A 19,999-nucleotide genomic window follows, 5' to 3' on the forward strand; every position below is an offset into this window, starting at 1 on the left:
ACGAGGAGAACAATCGGGGGGAAAGCGGCAGTTCGGGAGAAGATGGTTCCGAAGGATATATTAGGGAGTAACTAGGGAGGAAGTCAATGATTGTTTCTATGTGTGCGGTGATTGAGTAATTATTACTACTACTACTGGCTACGGTTGATTAAAAATCTACAGAAGTTCGCGTGTTCTGACTCGCGGAACGGACCTTTGCGGTAGCGGGTTGAAATTCGTATATTTTTCCCAATCTGGTTCTCACTATAGAACCGGTGACAACGTTATTTATTGCAGCAATATAATTAAACTGAATTATTAGAGACCTACTTCCGTTGCTGACTTTTAATTAGTAGGTTGAGTAGGTTGACAAAACTTGTCGTCCTTAGCTAAGATGTAACGCTGTGCGGGTGCCGGGTTGCCCTGGAGACGACGCCAAGATGAGGACACTGATGTTGAACTGGTCACTCTTTTTCTAATTATGAATTTTTGCTCTTAATGCGCGCACACGAGACTAATTGCCCGGCACTGATTGAAGTCGACAGAAATGACTGAATGCATGAATAAATGAATGAATGAATGAATCCCCTAGTCTTACGAGTTCTTTCTTTTATATAACCTTTTTTTGAGGGTGTCTTCTAATTTTAAGAGTGGGATCTTTCAAAACTTTTAACGAATTAAAATTATGCAAAAGTAAGGATTCTTCAAGATTTTAACGAATTAGAATCGTGCCAGTGTCCTCATTCGGCAGGGGGTGTCTCCTATTTTTGTATTTTTACCCGTGCTGATCGTCGGTTGGTGAGTTCGATATTAGTTCAAAAGTTCCTTAAACATTAGCCTTTCCGGGGGACCCTCGCGCACATGATCTGATTAGAAAAGTGTCTTACTTCCTTATAATTATTTTTGTCAACGTTGATGCAGCTGTGTTTATTACTTGTCCGTTAGAAAATTATTATTAGTATTAATGCAGCTGAGTTTATTAAACATTTCGTTAAAAGTTCTTGTTATCTCGTTGTTCTTCCGCCAGAAATTCTATTGCAAGGGGTAGCTGTTATTTTTTATTTATCTCGAGACCGGCATGGTTTCCATCACCGATTTCCTTGCGTCTTTCCCACGGATACTCGTGGATGTAGTTACTGACAAATGACAGTGTTTAAAAGAAACGTATGGCACAAGATGCTTTGTTTACTGAACGGTTCGTTCTTATCACCAACTGACGATCGTTACCGCAACGTCGCGGAAGAAAGGAATCGTGGAGTCGCCAGGACATAACACATTATACGCTATACGTTGTCGTGTTTAATCCTATAATTTGAATTGTAATAGGATATAGAAAATAAACGATGTACTTCTATGTAATATTTTAATTATAAGTAATAAGAATATTGATTTATGAAAAATTAATATTAATAAATATGGGAATTTTTACTTAAATTGTTAAATTTTTTTCATTCGCCCTTTTTCCTTTTACAGTATAATGCTCCAAACGTTTGAACTTTTCATTGATTGAGGTAACGTAATTTCTTTCGGCCCGGCAAATGCGAAGCCCTATAGGAACTAAGGAAATAGCCATAAACGAAAATAACTAAAAATAGGCAGTGCTAGAATAAGGAAACTTTTTTCCCCACTTTATTGTCCTTTGGAAGTGGGGAGATCATGTATAAATTCTTATTTCCCATGAAAAATCCAACATTAATTTTTCGTCTCTTGAAATTTTTTGTGTAGTAAGTTATGCGAAGTCCGAGTGTGCGAAAATGTGTGTCGCCGATATTTTAAGAAAAATTACACTATTATGTAGTGTCGCGATACCTCAATTTGAGGCTAAAAAATATCTCGAGCAAATGTCGGAGGAGGAAGGCAACGAAAATAACTACCGTTTGTTCACAAAAACTGTCAACATGTGTACGAGCGCCGCAATAGGAACATTATTCTGTTACGTCCAGACTCGAGGAAGGATGAGTCGACGGAAGGGCGCAACAACTATCTTTTATTTTCCCGAAGTTTAAACGTCTCGTGGCGTTCGGAATCGGGTCGAACGAACTGACAGGTCCGCAAAGCAGGTAAACGACCGTTCGGATCGCTATTACGCTGTTTATTCAGACGTTCGCTCGGTGGTCCCTTTTCGGTCAGGGAATTTAATCCCTTTTACGCGGGATGGGACCTAGTGCGATCTTCGTACTGGGAACGAGAGAGGGGTTAAGAAATGTTTAATTAATAAAAAATATAATTTTATTCATTAATAAAAATAAAAGTTCGATTACATGGTATAATATATATATATGTAGGAAGTGATTACATTTATCGTGTGAGTGTGAGTGATGGTGTGTGGTTGAGCTTATCGCTCCGCGGGTGTTACAATGGTACGGAGGGCATCAATCAGAATGACGAGGGAAAGTCTCTACCGTAAAATTTTAGGTTCTGACTGGTTAATACAATGTAAAGGTTTAATAATAAAAAAAAAAAATAAAAACATGTGTATGTGTGAGAGTGAGTAAGAGGATGCGGTATGAAGGAGGGAGAAAGAGAGAAGGGGGGATTTTTAGGTTTGGTTAATCTTGGTAAGATGAGTCGGCTTCCAGGTCGGGCAAGTCGTTGCAAAACTCTTCTATTGCTTGGTCGAATTCCGACTCTGAAAAGTGCGGGGAAGTTGGGGGTGAATTGTTAAGGAAGACAGTAGATAGAGAGGAGAATGAACGAGGGGAAAGCGGAAGTTCAGTGACTTCGGGGAAGTAGATTGGGGAGTAGCTGGGGGAGGGGTAGTTAGGCGAGAGGGGAAGAGTGGGTCTAACAGATACTGTTGTTGAATTGTTATTGTGAGTAGCGCAGAATCTGCATTTTACCGGCGTTTGAGTCCTCCGACTCCTGCGAATGACCGTTTGGCTTGGACTGCCGGATCTGGTTTTCACTATGAAAACCAGCGTTAATATAATATAACGTAATGCGTTATATCTCACGAGGGTTAATAGCGTAAATTAAATTGGATGAATGTGACTTACTTTTTGTTTCGTAGGTGAAGGTGTGGAGTCTCTTAATGTGCCGGATTGTCGGGTTCCAGATTAGCCAGGCGATGAGTGCACTGGTATAATTTTTTTAGTAATTTTCGCTACGGCACTTAATGAGACTTATGTTAACTGAAGACGCACGCACAGAATTAAGTGAATAAAACAAGTGCTAAGTAAGTGAAGTGGTAAGCAAGTGCTAAGTAAGACCGTGGGTGGCCCTTTTTGTCCTCTTTTTATATCTCCTCTTTTAGGGTGTATTCTAATTTCTAAGAGTGGGAATCTTCCAAGTCTCCAACGAATTAAAAATTATGCCAGTGCCCTCATTAGGCGGGGTGTTTCTCCTACTTTTCGAATTTTTACCCGTGGCGATCGTCGATTGGTGATCTCGATATCAGTTGGGCATTAGATTTTGTCTTGCGCACGTGATCTGATTAGAAAGGGTCTTACCGTCGTTACTGGATATGTCGTCACAGGAGTTTCATCATTATTGATTTAGTTACGTTTGTCGGATATTTTCTTAGAGGGAATTTTATTATCTTCTCGATATCAATTTATTCTTCCGTTGGGAAATTCTATTTCGAGGGTATCTACTGATTTGTTTAATTTTAGGCGACTGGCGCGGTTTCGTCACCGGTTTCTCGCGTCTTTCCCACGGTTGTTCATAGATATTGATATTGACAAGTGACTAGATGTTTAAAGAAATGCGTGGCGCAAGATGCTCTATTTACTGAACGACTTATTTTTATCACCGATCGATTATCGTTGCCGCAACATTGCGAAAGGAAGGAATCGTGGAGTTGCCAGGACGTAACACCCCCGGCCTTAGACAAATGTTGGGGAGGAGCCCGACATTTGCAAAAATGAAATAGATTCCTTCCTTTTGCGATTAACTAAGGTATCCTAATTGTATATGGTTTCGGGCATGCTGATTTGTTTATTAAGAAGGAGGAAAGAGAAGGCGATCACCAAAACCCCTTCCTTCTTTCCTTCGTCCTTCTTTTACTTTTTCAATTAACTATTATTTTTTTTTTATATATATAATTCTTATACAAAACTATCTTTTCTTATATGTGCCCATTTATGGCGTAAGAGATAGAGAAAAAAACTGTATATGTCGTAATGTTTACCTGACCATTATTGATAAGGTTGGGTCTTCGGCTGGAGGGTTTTATTGCCCTGTGAGAGAGATAGGATATTCCTTTCTTTCTTCTTCCCTCTTGTGTTGTTGGAGTCATCTGAACAGCATATGTTCTGCTTGTCGGGAAGGTTTTTGGTATTTGGCTTGGATTCTCGTTTATTACGAGCAATTAGCCATTGACTAGGATTCCATGTTGAATCCCATAATAGAATGTCCAAGCTTCATTTGCCCGGATCTGAGTTAAATGTAGATTTGCTGATAGATATGCAATGATGACTTGTCAATTGACAAACGCTGGAATAGATTTTTTCTGTGACATGTTTTACATGTATATATATATATCTCTCTCTGTAGCTTGCTGATATTAGTTGACATCACTTTTTTGTAACTATCGGTCAAGTAACGCTGTTCTATAGTGTTAGAAAAGATAGTTTTAGTTTTGTTAGTTAATTAATAAAATACGGTAATGCCATACTATATATATATAATGGTAATTTTTTTTTTTTTTTTGAGATTATTGAGATATATTTTTTTCTTATAAAGGTAAATTATTGTTATTATTATCACTATTACTACAATAGTATGTGTATATATAAAATTTTACTACTATTATTCTTATTAATACTATAGGATATATATATATTTTTTCTATATGTATATTTTTGTGATTAGTCTATGTTAGGGAACGGTTAAGTAAAAGGCTTCCTCTCACTTTTACAAGTGGGGGAATACATTTGTGGCGACGTCGTCGATGAGTCGCGCATGTCCCAGCTGGATCAACGAGTCTCGTAGGTTGTAGGCCCCTTCGGTGTTTTCATTATAGATCGTCAGTTTCACCATGGCTTCTCTTTCACCCAGAGGATGGATAATTCGTATCCACCCCTCTTGGCGATCTCCGAGAATCTTGCATATCAATCGCGTTTTTTTGGGCCATTTCGTGGCTACGTTTACGAGACCCGTGTGCGACAAGCCGCACTTGATGCTCTGCCATGGCAATTCTCTGAATCGGTCTTCCAAGAAGTATACCTGGCTCATCGGTTTCCAGACTGCCAGGCCCCAGTCTCTCAGAGATATTTTCACCATGGCTGTTGCTGTGTTTATTCCTATAATGAGACCGCGTTGCCAGAGGTTTTTTATTTGGATGGCGTACGGTTCATCTTCCCTCAAGTCTTCGGGCCAACAGTGGAGGTAGCGACTTCGTCGGTTCATCTGAAAGTTGAGCTCTTCGATGAGCTCTACTAGGTCTTTCTCTCCGTTTTTTAATTGGACCCAGAAAAGTAATGGAGGCTGTGCGAGTTATCCGTACTTCCAATCGTCCGCGGGTCAACTCGTGGGTGTTGATGTTTTTGATTTCCATTTTCTAAAAATAGGTAAGACTAGGTTGATATAATTGAAAAGTTTTTAAGAGGGGCCCATTGCTTTAGGTTGATGGAGAGGAAGAGGGGAAAAGGCGTTTCGTCGTTCTCTTTTCATATAAAATTTTTTTATTATTATTATTATTATTATTATTATTATTATTATATTACTATTCTTATTATTATTAATGAACAAAAATAAAATAAAATTTGATTTCCCCTTTTTTTCTTTTTTTTTTATTCTCTTATCTCTAACGTATAGGTAGAGTTTTCTTCCGGTCGTAGTAGAGGATATACCGCATTCATTTCTATGGTGTTGTGATCTCCTTGTTTGGTGGGTTTTATTGCTTTATTGTTTTCTTGCGGTGCGCTTGGCAGTAGTGGTGGTGATGGTGGGCTCTGTTGTGGCCTCTCGGGTCGCCTCCGTCTTCCCAGATGTAATAAAATATTTGTAAGAGAGTCCCAGATTGCTCCAAGTAAGTATATGGACCATCCGTACACGGTATGTAAGGCATAACCGTGCACAACTGTGTCCAATATTAACTTGGAAACTCTTGCAATTAGATATATGCCGAGTAATCCAGCACTGATATTCCCGAAAAACAGGAACTTGTTCCAGAATTTTTTCCAAGCGGAAGCGGCTATCTTTTCCATAGATGCTTCATCCAATAAATTGGAAATGGAGCCCCCCTGTAGAGAAGTGGGTCTTCCCATTACTCCTCTTGCTACGGTGTTAAGTACTGACGGTCGTTCGGCCGGAAACATTATATGATCTCTCAGATCTTTTAATTCTTTTTCAGAATATATACCACTCCTTCTGAAACAGAAAAATAAAAGTCTTATTAGTATACTAATTTAATTTTTTTAATATTTAATATTTTTTAAAAATAGATACTTACAATCAACCCCATAATTCCTCTATGTCCTCCTCGTAGGGTTCGAGGCCGAAGAGACGTCTCAGGTCTAAATAGAGACCGTCGGAGCCATTGTCTTCCCATACGTCCTCACGCAAATAGCGCTCGTGCCGCCGCACCGCTCTCACAAATTGCCGGCGTTCAATGTTTACAAATCCTGGGATTTTTATTTCCATTGTACTGTCGTATTGTAAAATAAAATTAAAATTGAATAATAATAATATATTATAAATAATTAATACAACGTAAAATAAAATATGCTACTTACTCTCTGGTATACAACCAAATTTAATAGGGCTCTCAGCAGCCCCATCACCAGGTCTTGCGACCACCACGACGCGTTATAGCGTTCTCGGCGCAACACTAATTCGATCAATGATGGCATTTTTATATCTTATTACTTAACTTTTACTCTTTTCACTACGTAGCGTTCTCGCCGGCAACTCGAACGATACTATCCTATAGCATCGGAAAAATCCAGATCTGCTGCGGCAGTGTTTATTACTGACGCGTTCAAGTGTGTCGGAGAGCATGTGCGAAGGAAAAGCACTTGACTTTTCTTCGAGCGACCAAAATTTTTCGTTATACACTTTTGACACCCTTCGTTCTTCATTATATATTTTTTCATCTATCGCGTTATGTCCATCTGAAACAGAAAAACATTATATTAATATAAATTTAATATTTTTTAAAATAGATACAATTAATTCTTTGAGTATTTCAATGTGGTTCTCACCCACAAAATGTGTCCAGCTTATACAGTGCAAATTGGGCACATGTTGCAGGGCATTATCTGATGCAGCGGTTTTCCACATTCTCTGCAAATTCTCTCCGCTCCCAGGATTAGTTCGTAAATTGCATTTTCATGCTGTCGCACAACACGAATATTTGAAAATAAGTCTGCAATGCGCATAAAACAGCATGTGCAAATTTTTTCATTGTGTTCACTTTTATAATAAAAGTATATGCAGCACATTTTTACCGCACCTAAACTATTTATTTCAACGCGGTTTAAAGTACGTTGATTTATGTCCGTACTAACACTGCTGTAATCACTATTATAATCGGAATCCTCCGAAAGTATGCGGTCTTCGTCTTTGTCTGATGAATCGTCCGACAAATTTACAATTTCCATCACGTTGTCTTCGAGAATGACATCCTCATCTTCAATAATAATAACTTCATCATCGGCGTCTTCGAGAATGATATCCTCATCTTCAATAACAATAACTTCGTCTATTTCCATTTTTATGTAGATTATCACAAAATCTTCCTCTTTCAGTCGATATACGGACCGTAAGCTTTCAAATCGCATACTGAGTTTTTGACACCCTTCGTTCTTCATTATATATTTTTAATCTATCGCGTTATGGCACCGCGATGGTTCTATCTTGTTTATAATAATTCTAATGTTACGCACAATAGTGCACGAGCGGCTCTTCCTGGAAAAAAAGATAAAGAGACCACCGCAATGGTTTTATTTTGTTTATAATAAATTATAGCAGCCGGACATCGGCGCTAGCCTTATCATCTTTCTACGAAGTTTAATAGTAGTAATACTATGCGGGTTCTAACTCAGGTCCTCTGAGGGGTGGTGAGGGGCGAGGGGAAACCGCGCGGGCGAGGGGGCATGACGTCACGCGGGCGGAGGGGGATTTTGGTGGCGTGGGGGAATGACGTCACGCGGGCGGGGGGCTTATCGCGGGAGCATAAACAGCGCGGTGTATTACAAAGGGCGAGTGCCGATGTCCGGCTGCTCGAGAATTTATAAACATTATAAACAAATATCATCTCACACTGCACTATTGCGCGTAACATTAAAATTAGATGATAAGGCGAGCGCCGATGTCCGGCTGCTAGAATTCGCGTCGGGACATGTTTATCGGTGTACTTACAAAAGGCGGGTGTCGATGTCTGAAATATAATGCAAGCGCCGATTTCCGGCTACTCGATAATTTATAAATAATATAGCGTCAGTAATAAACACTGCCGCAGCAGATCTGGATTTTTCCGATGCTATAGGATAGTATCGTTCGAGTTGCCGGCGAGAACACTACATAGTGAAAAAAGGAAAAGTCTGATAAGTTCGTCGCAATTTTCTTCGATAGTAATGCCATCATTAATGGAAATAGTGTTGCGCCGCGGGCTATGGAACGCGGCATGGTGGGCGGAGGATGTGGCAATAGGGCTGTTGAGAGTCCTATTAAATTTAGTGGTGTTCCAAAGAGTAAGTAGCATATTTTATTTCATGTCATATTAATCATTTGTAATATATTAATTATTTGTAATATATTACAATTAAAATTTTGATTGAATTATAATTTTGATTTATAGTACGACTTTACTTGCGAGATTCAGATTCCTGGTTTTATGAATTTTGAACATCGACAAATGATTCGAATGTTTCGGCGGCACGAGCGCGATTTGCGTGAGGACGTATGGGAGGATAACGACCCCGACGACCTCTATTTAATGTTAAGACGTCTCTTCGGCCTCGAACCCTACGAGGAGGACATAGAGGAATTATGGGGATGATTGTAAGTATCTATTTTTAAAATTTTAGAACGTTCAAACTAGATATTTTAATAAGACGTATTTTTTCTGTTTCAGATGGAGCACCGCCGTATATTTTATTTTTATCCGTATATTATATTTTATTTTTATCCGTATATTATATTTTATTTTTATTATTTTTTTTTATTGTTATTATTTTTTTATTTTTATTATTTTTTTATTTTTATTATTTTTTATTTTTAACACACACACACACACACATTTGTATTATACACACATTTTGTAAAATAAACACATTATTATATATAATAAAATGATTATTTCTGCACCTTCTTCTTTCCTTTTCCTACTCGTGCATGCCTAGCATTATTTCTCTTTCTCCCGCGAACGTATCCTTTTCCCACGCCAATGCGAACGCCTCGCGCCGTCCTTCTCCCACACGCGTGCATGCGGTCGCCTCGCGCTATCTCCCTCATACTCACCGTCTTACGAACGCTATACTCATCGCACCGACTTACGAACGCTATCCCTTTCCCGCGCTCATGCGAACGCCTCGCGCCGTCCTTCTCCCACACGCGTGCATGCGGTCGCCTCGCGCTATCTCCCTCATACTCACCGTCTCACGAACGCTATACTCATCGCACCGACTTACGAACGCTATCCCTTTCCCGCGCTCATGCGAACGCCTCGCGCCGTCCTTCTCCCACGCATTACGGCATCGTACCTTAAGATCGCGCGCGGTTTGTACGGAGGATATGCAAGGAAGGGAAGCGAAAGAAATACATAATCATTTTTTTTCATTTTTTTAACATATTTATTTATTTATTTATATTACCATACATCACCCCGTCTCAAGGTTTCAGACAAAATTTCATCCACAGCATAAGCTAATAGTTCGCAATCTATGATAGATGTTTTATCATAGACTTCGCGCAAGATTTTAACCGCAGAATCTCTCTCGGAGCCAAACATATTACTTTGCAAACTCCGAACAAATTGATCGAAACTATCATTTACAGCTTCTAGATTCCCGCACAGCTTCAAATATTCGTGATTAACACAGTGTTCGAGTTCGAATAAGAAAAATATAGTTGACGATTTCATGTACAAGCAAGAATCGCGCAACATAAGTTTGACAACACTCGCATCACTTATTTTAACAATCTCAATTGTTAAATCGTTAATCCATATCGGTGCATGATTAGGCGTCTGTACAAGTTGTTCAACGTCCGCGCGTTTCAGCATTAGCGATTCCCATGTATCGATAGACAAAACGATTCGGTTGCCTCGGTTATCGCCCAGATGCAGTTCCACGTAAGATGTTATTCCAACGCTGATTCCGATATCCAAGTATTTGTAAGCAGTGCGCGTCAAAGCAAATCTGCGTACCAAAATACGTGGTTTATCGCATCTGAAAAAAAAAAAAAAAAAAAAAAAAGAAATAGCATGGAAAAAACATATATGAAAAATATATAAAAAAATATATAAAACATTTGTGATACTTACAAATCAAGTGGTTTCTTGTACGGCTTAACTTCATCTCGTGGTTTCTTGCACGGTTTAATTTCGTCTCGTGGAACGTAGTAATTCGCGCGTTTGCAACCGTTGCTGGTGCTTCCTTCAGCGGAGTACATTTTGTCTCTCGGTTATGAGAAGTGAACCGTTGATGCTAGCGGTTGATGCGACACTGATCGTATAAAAATTAATCGAATATACGCGACGCTTATGTTTCAAAAGTATGATGTGGTGGGAGATCAATGCTCTGAAAATTTAGGAGAAGGGGAAACGGTCAACGTATGATGCGATGGGAGATTATTGTTCTGAAAATTTAGGAGAAGGGGAAACGGCCAACGTTAAAAAGAATTCTTAGAAACGACTCGCGAGGAAAGGAGTGGGAAGGGGAAACGACCAACGTTAAAAGGAATTCTTAGAAACGACTCGCGAGGAAAGGAGTGGGGAGAATAAGAAATAAAAAAAACATTAAATACGTTTACACATTTTATTTATAAAAATATTACAATTTTTTTTGGTATTGCGACCACCAGTTAAATATTTTTAATACATTCTGTAATGCGCAATTCTTAACATGTTTTCCGCATCGTATAGTATTAGCAACATCTAGATTATTTAAAGATTCAATATCTTCGTAATCAGCATCCAAAGTCTCGATAATTAAATTTTCTCTCGCAAGATTCTCAAGCAAATCCACCAGCCATTCCCGTTTCTGACATCCCTTAACGTACACGAGAGTCGATGTCTCGTCATCCTCTTCTGTTCCAAGCACGGCTGATGTAATCAAGCGTTTAGCCATGCTGTACGGCACGTTTCCGTCTTCCCATCGTAATCCATGGTGATTCGCGATCAGCCAGGAAGCGCAGGATTTGTCGGATTTCGTGAGGAGATTCCATGGTAGGGGGTATGTAAAAATGTAATGCGCCAGAACGGTTCCCTTTTTCAGCACCGCCACCTCCTTTACGACAAATTTCATCCCGACGAAGAATCCTTGTAGGTCCACGAACGTTGGTACAGACATAACGTTTTTCTTTTTTATATCGACACGTCGAGAACAAGACTGCGATTGATCCTGATGTATTATGGATTTTATATCGTCTCATTCCCCTTAGGTGATTTTGCGCACAACATTGGTCAACGGGTTGTACTGAATCACGCGGTCGTGTATGATGAGGCAGTACGCTGTGGTATTCGGCGGCACGTTCTCCTTACACTCGAATTCCAATCTCACATCCACGGTTGCGCTTTTGACCGATTCGTTTTGTCGAGAGCAATCGATGATCACGAATGGACCGTTACGTAAAAATTGCGTGACGGTGAGACTCGGCTCGAGATACTCGTATCCGTAATACTTTTTGCAGAAACGTTGATACGTGTCGTACAAAATCGACCATCTGTTTTTATCGAAATCCAGATTCATATCGTCGTACGGATAACATTCCGAGTTCAGATAGAGTTTCACATTGGTCAATTTGCAGTCGTCGAATCGACTCGTATCCTCGGACATGACGTTCTTCCGACCTGTCTGCAGAACGAAAACAACGTATCGCGGCTTCTCCAGCTGAGTCGCGGTCTTAATGGGCCACGAATGTTTGGTTGTACGCTGCAATAGCGGAAATTCGTACAGATCCCACGAGCGAAAACCCATACTGAGGTATTGTCCGTTTTCCATGCGCGCAGCATCGATAACTTGTTAATCTCGTTCAATACGACGTGCGGCATTCGCCATTGTATCTTGAATATGTCGATCATAGGCTCCAACACCAAATTTCCAATCATGCAATTGTTGTCGTTGCGCGATCGTATTAAGATCAATTCGTGACGAGCGTTAATCACCACGCGCCTGTAATCCTCGCAAAATCCCAATAACATGTAGAGCGGTACGCAAAAATTAAAGTATCCATTCGTGTTAGTAGGCGAATCCCAGCCGGCGTTTCTCATAATCACGGTTCTATCGGATGATATCGTTACATAGTTCTTGAGTGTGCTGGTTATTCCCACATTTCTGCTACGATCAATCTCCACACCGTCGAGTTCGTATCGAATCTCATCGAACATGAACGCGATGCAATTATTTCCCAGTACCACATCAAACCCTTCAGCTGGTTTGTTTATCACTAGTTTTCCCTCGATGTATAGAAAACTCTCATACGGTAACGTATACAGATCCTGTTGTTGTATGGGTATTCGTATCTCATCGCTGTGCTCAAACGTCGTATTGGCGTACGGGTTGTACGTGTGAGTCTCGATCTTGACGATACGATTGTCAAAGACCGGCTCGCCTTCGATGTTAAGGATATCGGTCATGTTTTCTCAGATATTTCGCACCGCGAATCCCAAAGATTGTAAAAATTCAACGTTTGACGCGTTGAGTTTCTTTTTCTTGGCGCAACCGGATAAGCGAATATTAGCGAATGTTGATGTTGTTGTCGTTGTTGTCGCGTTATCTATCGCGTCTTTCGCTCCGCTCAACACGAGCATCTCATGTATCGCGCGCTAATTTTGTCGCCGTCGTACGTGCAATCTGATGGTGATCTCTTCTCCTCGAAAATCGAGCAATCGTCCGGCTTGATCCGCGACGCGTATCGTTAGATCCGTAATGCTCCGCGCGATGATCGGCAGGTAAATGATCTGCGCCGGCGTTTCCGATATCTTATATCCTGGCGGCACGCTCGGTGAAAATTCATGTATCGTATGAACGCGTTTGCCATTGCTGTACGCACCAGCGGTCACGTTACACTCTACGCGGATAATATTTACGTTGATGATATTAATCGGTATGTCCGATTGGTGCCAGTGTCCCGGCTGCAATATACGCTTCGACGAGAATCCCAGCAGCGATCCAATGTTGTTGGGTTTGTTAAAGTTTACTCTGAAAGCGCACTTGATCTCGCTATTCATCGTATTGTAATTAGCACGGAGCACTATCGGGTATTCTACAACCTCGTCTTCGTCACCGTTCGCTCGAACGGTCTCCTCTCGCGATATCCCCGTGATATCACCGCATTTGTCGACACGATTGCCGGGGCGAACTACGCGTCGCGGGCGTTTCCGTGAAATTGCACGTTTCAAAAACTCGTGTATTGCGTGTATCTCGTACGATCCCTCGGGAATCGTAATTTCCGTGTCATCCTCATCGAAATAATATTTATTATTCGAGGAATTCACGTTCGATATCGTGTGATAAGTCTCAAAATTTGTTAGACCGAGCTCGTAATCACCGTCGCTCAAATCTATGGCTGGATGGTAGTGTGCCGCGAGGACGCTACTCTTCCCGGTCAGCGTGAATGTCATAGACATGTCGACAAAACTGCTTAACGAATACTGAATCTTAACGGCGCATTGTCAGGCTTTAAGTTCGCACCGATTGTCGTCGACCGTTTGAAGAAACCGCAGACACAATTGTCCGCAGATGCTTTGATCGTAGGATTGAAAGGACGCGCGATTGTACTCGATCTTCGTCACATTCCATCCGAAATATCGCACTAATTCATTCGGAGGTCGAAGATTACCAAAACCGTCGAAATATATAACGCGATTTCCCCTCTTTGCATACGCTACCCAATGAGTACCCGGTCCTTTGGCGTTATCCAAATTCACGATACCGCTTTCGTTTCGATATATACCACCGATCGGTAACGAATCGCGCATGAAAACCCCTCTAAAGTACGGTATACGCATACGTTTCGCCAATGGTTCTAATTGTATGTTCGTTGCCACACCCATATGCATTTTTAGCGTCTTTTTGACGTTTTTTTTTCTTCGTTGCCACTCCTTGTCCACGTTTGTACGGGCCGAGATATAGCCCCTGTCCGTATTTATACGGAGCGAGATAAAGCCCGCGACCTTCCATCGCGCGATCGTGGCGTTGCAGCTCCTCCAGCTGACGGCGCGCGGCTTTGCTGTCGTTCACCGCCTTGGCCACGCCAGCCGCTCCGCCGATCAAGGATCCGAGCGCACCCAACATCGGTAGAATCGGCAATACACCGCCTCGTTTCGCTGTCGGAAGTATCCGCTTTTTCGTCGACCTTTTCCGCGTAGTCCTCATCTTCGTCTTTGTCTTCGTTTTCATACCCATGCCGATTTTTGTCTTGGCTTTCATCGCTGCCCAAACAGCTGTAGCTGCGGCTCTCTCATCGAGAGTCGAATCTTTCGCGACGATGCGAGTTCGCGCTTTCTCGGCGAGTATCCTGTCAGCCGCGTGTCTCTCGGTGAGATCGGTGTTCCGGGAATACGCTCTATCGTGCTCGCGACAGGCCGCGTCCAATGGATTTATACCCCGATCACCTCTCGCCAATCGTTTTTCCAAATGAGTGCCCGGGCCGCAAAACTGATAGCCGGGGATACGTGACTCGAAAGGGAGGGTGTTTATCGCACGATTTAATAGGCCTGTACCTATTTTCGTTGACATTCGTCGCAATCTTTTATCAACGGTGCTGGACCGTCGATGTGCGTTCGCTGCCACGGTCGATTGTAATGTTCGTAACAGCGTCGATATTGTTGAACCTCTAAATCCGCTTTTATATGTTCCGGAAGCTTGTCCCACAGGTAGTGGACGTGATCGCCGCACATTCGCAACAGAACAATTTTCGGCACAAACTATAACTGTTCGGCGCTCAAATCGCAAATATCGGAAGGTCTCGACAGTAGGACGAACATTTTCGTTACTGAGCGATTCGCGGTTCCGCGCACCTATAAATAGGCGTTCGATCCAGCGTTCCTCAGTCGATAGTGTGAAAAAATGAGATTCGTGCGACAACCTTTGGCGATACGCGTGACGAATTGCGACGACAGATTACGATCGATGGGGGACAACGCGGAGATGCGCAAGCATGGCACGATGCTACCGACTACTATACGCGCGATCGTTTGCGGTCCCTCGAATTGTGGTAAAACCAACGTTCTGATAAGCCTGCTGGAAAGTCCGCACGGTGTACGTTTCGAAAACGTGTACGTGTACTCAAAGTCGTTGCAACAACCAAAATATCGATATCTGGAGAATTTGCTAACATCGATCGACGAAATCGGCTACTTCACGTTCTCCAACAACAGTGACGTCATTCCGCCGAGCGAGGCGCGTCCAAACTCGATCTTTGTGTTCGATGACGTGGCATGTGATAAGCAAGATGCTGTGAGAGAGTACTTCTCAATGGGCCGGCACTCGAGCGTCGACTGCTTTTATCTCTGTCAGACGTACGCGAGAATACCTAAACATCTGATACGCGACAACGCGAACCTGCTGATCCTGTTCAAACAGGATGGTACCAACCTGAAACACGTGTACAACGATCACGTGAATACCGACATGCCGTACGATGAATTTTGCGCATTGTGTCGCGATTGTTGGCAATGCATGTATGGATTCGTAGTGATAGATAAGGACAGCTCGCTCAACGATGGGCGATACAGAAAAGGATTTAACGTGTTCGCGATACCGCAAAACGATTAGTCGTTGCCGATACTTCGTCGGAGGTGAAATATAAGAGAGAGAGAGAGAGAGAGATTGACATTTTTTTTTTGCTTTTCCGCGATGGCTGCGATCGATAAGAGCGAGGATATTCGCGAGCGCGAGAAGATTGCGAGGGCAATTGTGAAAACGAGCGAATCGATTCGCAAGAAATATCGCGCTTTGAAGACCGGTAAGATCGATGAAGATATCGTGTTGGACAGGCGCTTTAGACCTCTCATCGAGCCGCTACGAAAGATCGTCGACAACTCTAGCTCGATCGCGGTGAAGAACGAGCCGGGGAGTAACACCGACGCGGGGATCGAAGCGTTATCCATCACGAAGCGCGAGAAAGATGATGCGACACCGCAAAAAAGAAAACGATCCAACTTCAGGTCGGATCGCTCGCCAGCACCGCATAAATCGAAACGGTCGGACCCTCTACTGGATGTACCGCCGATAACCTCTACACCATCAGCGTCAATGAGAACCGTACAACCTACGATGTCCGAATTACTCGCGAACGAGGATGTTTTTGAAACCACGGACGACTCGCTCGTGACATCCGTCCGAAATCAGTTGCAAACACTGGAAGGCCGAGAAACGTTGCGAGATCAGTTAGGTCCGCTGGGTCGGAGGTACGTCTGGCCTGTCCTGAGCGGCGATCGAGAGAGCGGTATTGACACCGTGTACGGTGTTTATTTCGACAACGATGGAATGATGTTCGGCAATAAACGTTTTGACGTGGACAACGCGGATAACATAATTATCGACGGCGTACGATACGTCGGCACACCTGGTCTTTACGAGTTGATCTTCAAAAAAGTCCCCGATGACGTCATCTATACGGAGGATGATAAGCAAACGTACAAGAGTATGCTGTTGACGACGAACGCGCATAAACGCAATCACGATGCGCAGGGTCGATTAATGGGCAACAGGGGATACAAGTACAAAGAAATAATCGCAAAGCTGATACCGATCGAATCCAAAAAAACAAAATCTGGAAAGGGATTATTCGCGCTTCGCGCGATGACGCTAACCGACAACAAGATCGACTACGTGCACTGGGACGATCCCAACGAGCTGGTGGATCGTTTACGATTGCTCGACGCTTTGCACCAAGCGGGCCACAACGGCCACGACAACGAGATCCTATCGATCATCGAGGAACTTCGCGAAGCCGGTATTATTATAAATTAAGCGGTATCTCGGCAAAACTAATCAATCGATCGACCGACGTCTCTCGCATCGATGATGCGCATCAACAAATTTGGAATGTTCGAGCAGAGCAAAGACGCGACGAATGCCATTTTGTATCGTCGATGGAACGGATTAATGAGAAATTTCGTGCGCGATAACGCTCTGTGCGTTAAAACGTTGAGAAATCAACTGAAAGAGTTAGACGAGAAGCTTGCAGCGTTAGAGAAAGACGTGCGAGCGTTACAGATTGTGGTAAACGAGTTTCGGCGTGCGAATATCGCTAGATTAGAAACGTCAACGAACGACAACGAAACGACGACGACGAAACGTTAACGAAACATCAACGAACGACAACGAAACGTCATCGAAACGTCAACGAACGACAATGGACGACAAGAAACGGTTCACGGACAGCTACGGACGGTTCACGAACGGCTACGAACGGTTGAAGGACGGTCGAACGGTTCAGGAACGGTTGTCGGACGGTTATCTAAAGGCTCAGGAACGATTCAGGAACGGCTGCGAACGAATTAGGAACGGCTACCGAACGGGCCAGGAACGGCTACGAACGGCTATCGAACGGCGACGAACGGCTATCGAACGGCGACGAATGACGGATGACAAAGAACCACTATTGAAAGACGATGACCGGGAATAAACGGTTATTGAGTGGTTAAAAGTTAGAGATATAAATTATAATGTAATTTCTTTACACGTATTATTACGCGCCGACTAGCCGCACCGCTAAAAACATGACATCGTTAAAATCCAACGGACGTAAAAATATCGAGAAGCTACGACTCGTCGAGGAACTGCATGCTTCGGCGAGAAGAAATTTTCCCCGAAGACGCGTCGTAGTGCGGGGTTACGATGACCTGTGGCAAGCCGACATCGTCGAGATGCGTCCGTACTCTCGTTTCAACAGAGAGTACCACTACATACTCACCGTCATCGATGTGTTGAGCAAGTACGCGTGGGCCGTACCGCTCAAGAATAAAGGTGGAAGCGAGACGGCTGACGCTATCGCGGAGATAATTCGAAATAGCGAGAGGCGCCCGAAAAATATGCAAACCGATATGGGGAAGGAATTTTACAACGCCAACGTGCAACGTCTCGTGAAGAAACACGACATCAATCATTATTCCACGTATTCGGTGTTGAAGGCATCGGTCGTCGAACGATTCAATCGTACGTTAAAGAACGATATGTGGAAGATGTTTACGCTCAACGGAACTTACAAGTGGGTCGACGCGTTGCCGCGACTCGTATCGGATTACAACACGCGCAAGCATCGAACGATCGGTATGCGACCCGCCGACGTTACCCCCGCGATCGCCGAAAGACTCTTGGATACTGTGTACAGCGCGATAAAGATCGCGGGTCCGGCAAAGTTCAAAGTAGGTGACCCGGTACGCGTTAGCAAGTACAAGACGATCTTCGAGAAGGGTTACACGCCAAACTGGACCACCGAAGTGTTTAAGATCGTTAAAGTGCAACGTACTAATCCCGTAACTTATCTACTCGAGGACTATCGCAAAAAATCTGTCGCTGGAGCGTTCTACGAGTACGAGTTGCGTCGCGCGACTTATCCGGACATGTATCTCGTGGAGAAAGTACTGCGCAGGAGAGGTGACGAGGTTTACGTCAAATGGTTGGGATTCGATGGATCGCACAACTCTTGGATACACAAGGACAATGTGGTTTAATTCGTACAAACTGTATTTTATTTTTAACATATAAAGAATATGAAATACATATAAAGTATCTGAAATATAAAAAATATATGTAAGATGTATACAGCATATAAAATATGAAATATAAAAAAAGAAAAAAAAGGAAGATAGGAATATATATATATTTATTTTGTTTTCCTTATACACATACATACATACATACATACATACATACATACATACATACATATATACATTACATACATACATATATACATACATACATTACATACGTACATACATACATACATACATACATACATACATACATACATACATATATATATATACATACATACATGCATACATATACATACGTACATACGTACATACGTACATTACATTACATTACATTACATTACATTACATTACATTACATTACATTATAAGGGTATCCGGTAATGTCCCCACGGTAGGGTGTCGGTCGAATCAGGTACGATATATCGCTTGTCGTCGTGCGGACTTAGAGCGATTTTTGTCTCGCTGATTGTGTACACTTCGTGCAATTTTGATCTTATGCAGGATTGTTGTCGAGTCATTTCAATGTCATCGCGTAGACACCGCGTGTAATCGTCGAACGTTATCGTTCTCGCTACGACGTTACGCTTGACACCTTTAACCTTTTTTGTATCCTTTTTACTATTTACTCGCAACGCGTACATTTTTGCTCTAAGCCCGACAAATTCAGTCATGATCGCACCGTTATTCTCGTCCTTCATCAAACCCGGCACTTTCTTGTTCTCGAGCGGTATACCGTACGCGTTGTTAGCCGGATAATCGCTCGTGTCGAATCTAGCGATATCGCGTTTCATATTCTCGTACACATCCTCGCACTCGATGTGATAAATCAAACTGTCTGTATCGGTGTACATTATTTTACAATTTTTGCGATATAACGGTAACATGTACTTGTGGTGAAATTCGTATAAACACACTTTCGATATATCGAGTATACACATACCGACATAGATCGGTTTATTGAATTTCACCTCGAGGTTGCGCAGTTCAACGGCGACCAAATTTTCCGAAAAGACGCTTCTGCTATGAAAATTTGGTTTCGCGATCATCGCCTCCGCGCCGTATCGCCCGTCCCACTTTGTTAATAATTTTACATCGACGTGATTGCGCACGTTTTCCATAGTTTTTCCGAATACCGCGTTGTTCATTAACTTGTATAAATTTTTCTCGAAATCGTTCGTCGCG

The 19,999-nt window shown here is 42.5% G+C and overlaps 3 protein-coding genes across 3 annotated transcripts in view; 2 read left to right on the forward strand and 1 right to left on the reverse strand.

Annotated features, from left to right (window-relative positions):
* LOC138939439 (uncharacterized) overlaps positions 1-19,999 on the forward strand; it is a 126,978-nt gene that overhangs the window by 62,975 nt on the left and 44,004 nt on the right. The gene's annotated exons all lie outside the window — the stretch shown is intronic.
* LOC138939344 (uncharacterized) lies at positions 16,106-17,141 on the forward strand. The gene has a single exon (XM_070307033.1). It carries the CDS (start codon positions 16,344-16,346, stop codon positions 17,061-17,063), a length of 720 nt encoding a protein of 239 aa, XP_070163134.1. The 5' UTR covers positions 16,106-16,343; the 3' UTR covers positions 17,064-17,141.
* LOC138939397 (uncharacterized) lies at positions 19,180-19,937 on the reverse strand. Its single transcript, XM_070307146.1, has one exon. It carries the CDS (start codon positions 19,933-19,935, stop codon positions 19,180-19,182), a length of 756 nt encoding a protein of 251 aa, XP_070163247.1. The 5' UTR covers positions 19,936-19,937.

Source organism: Polyergus mexicanus, unplaced genomic scaffold (genome assembly GCF_030449975.1).
Source record: "Polyergus mexicanus isolate NDT 795.1 unplaced genomic scaffold, iyPolMexi1.0 SCAF_14, whole genome shotgun sequence".
In the NCBI taxonomy this organism is placed as follows: Eukaryota; Metazoa; Arthropoda; class Insecta; order Hymenoptera; family Formicidae; genus Polyergus; species Polyergus mexicanus.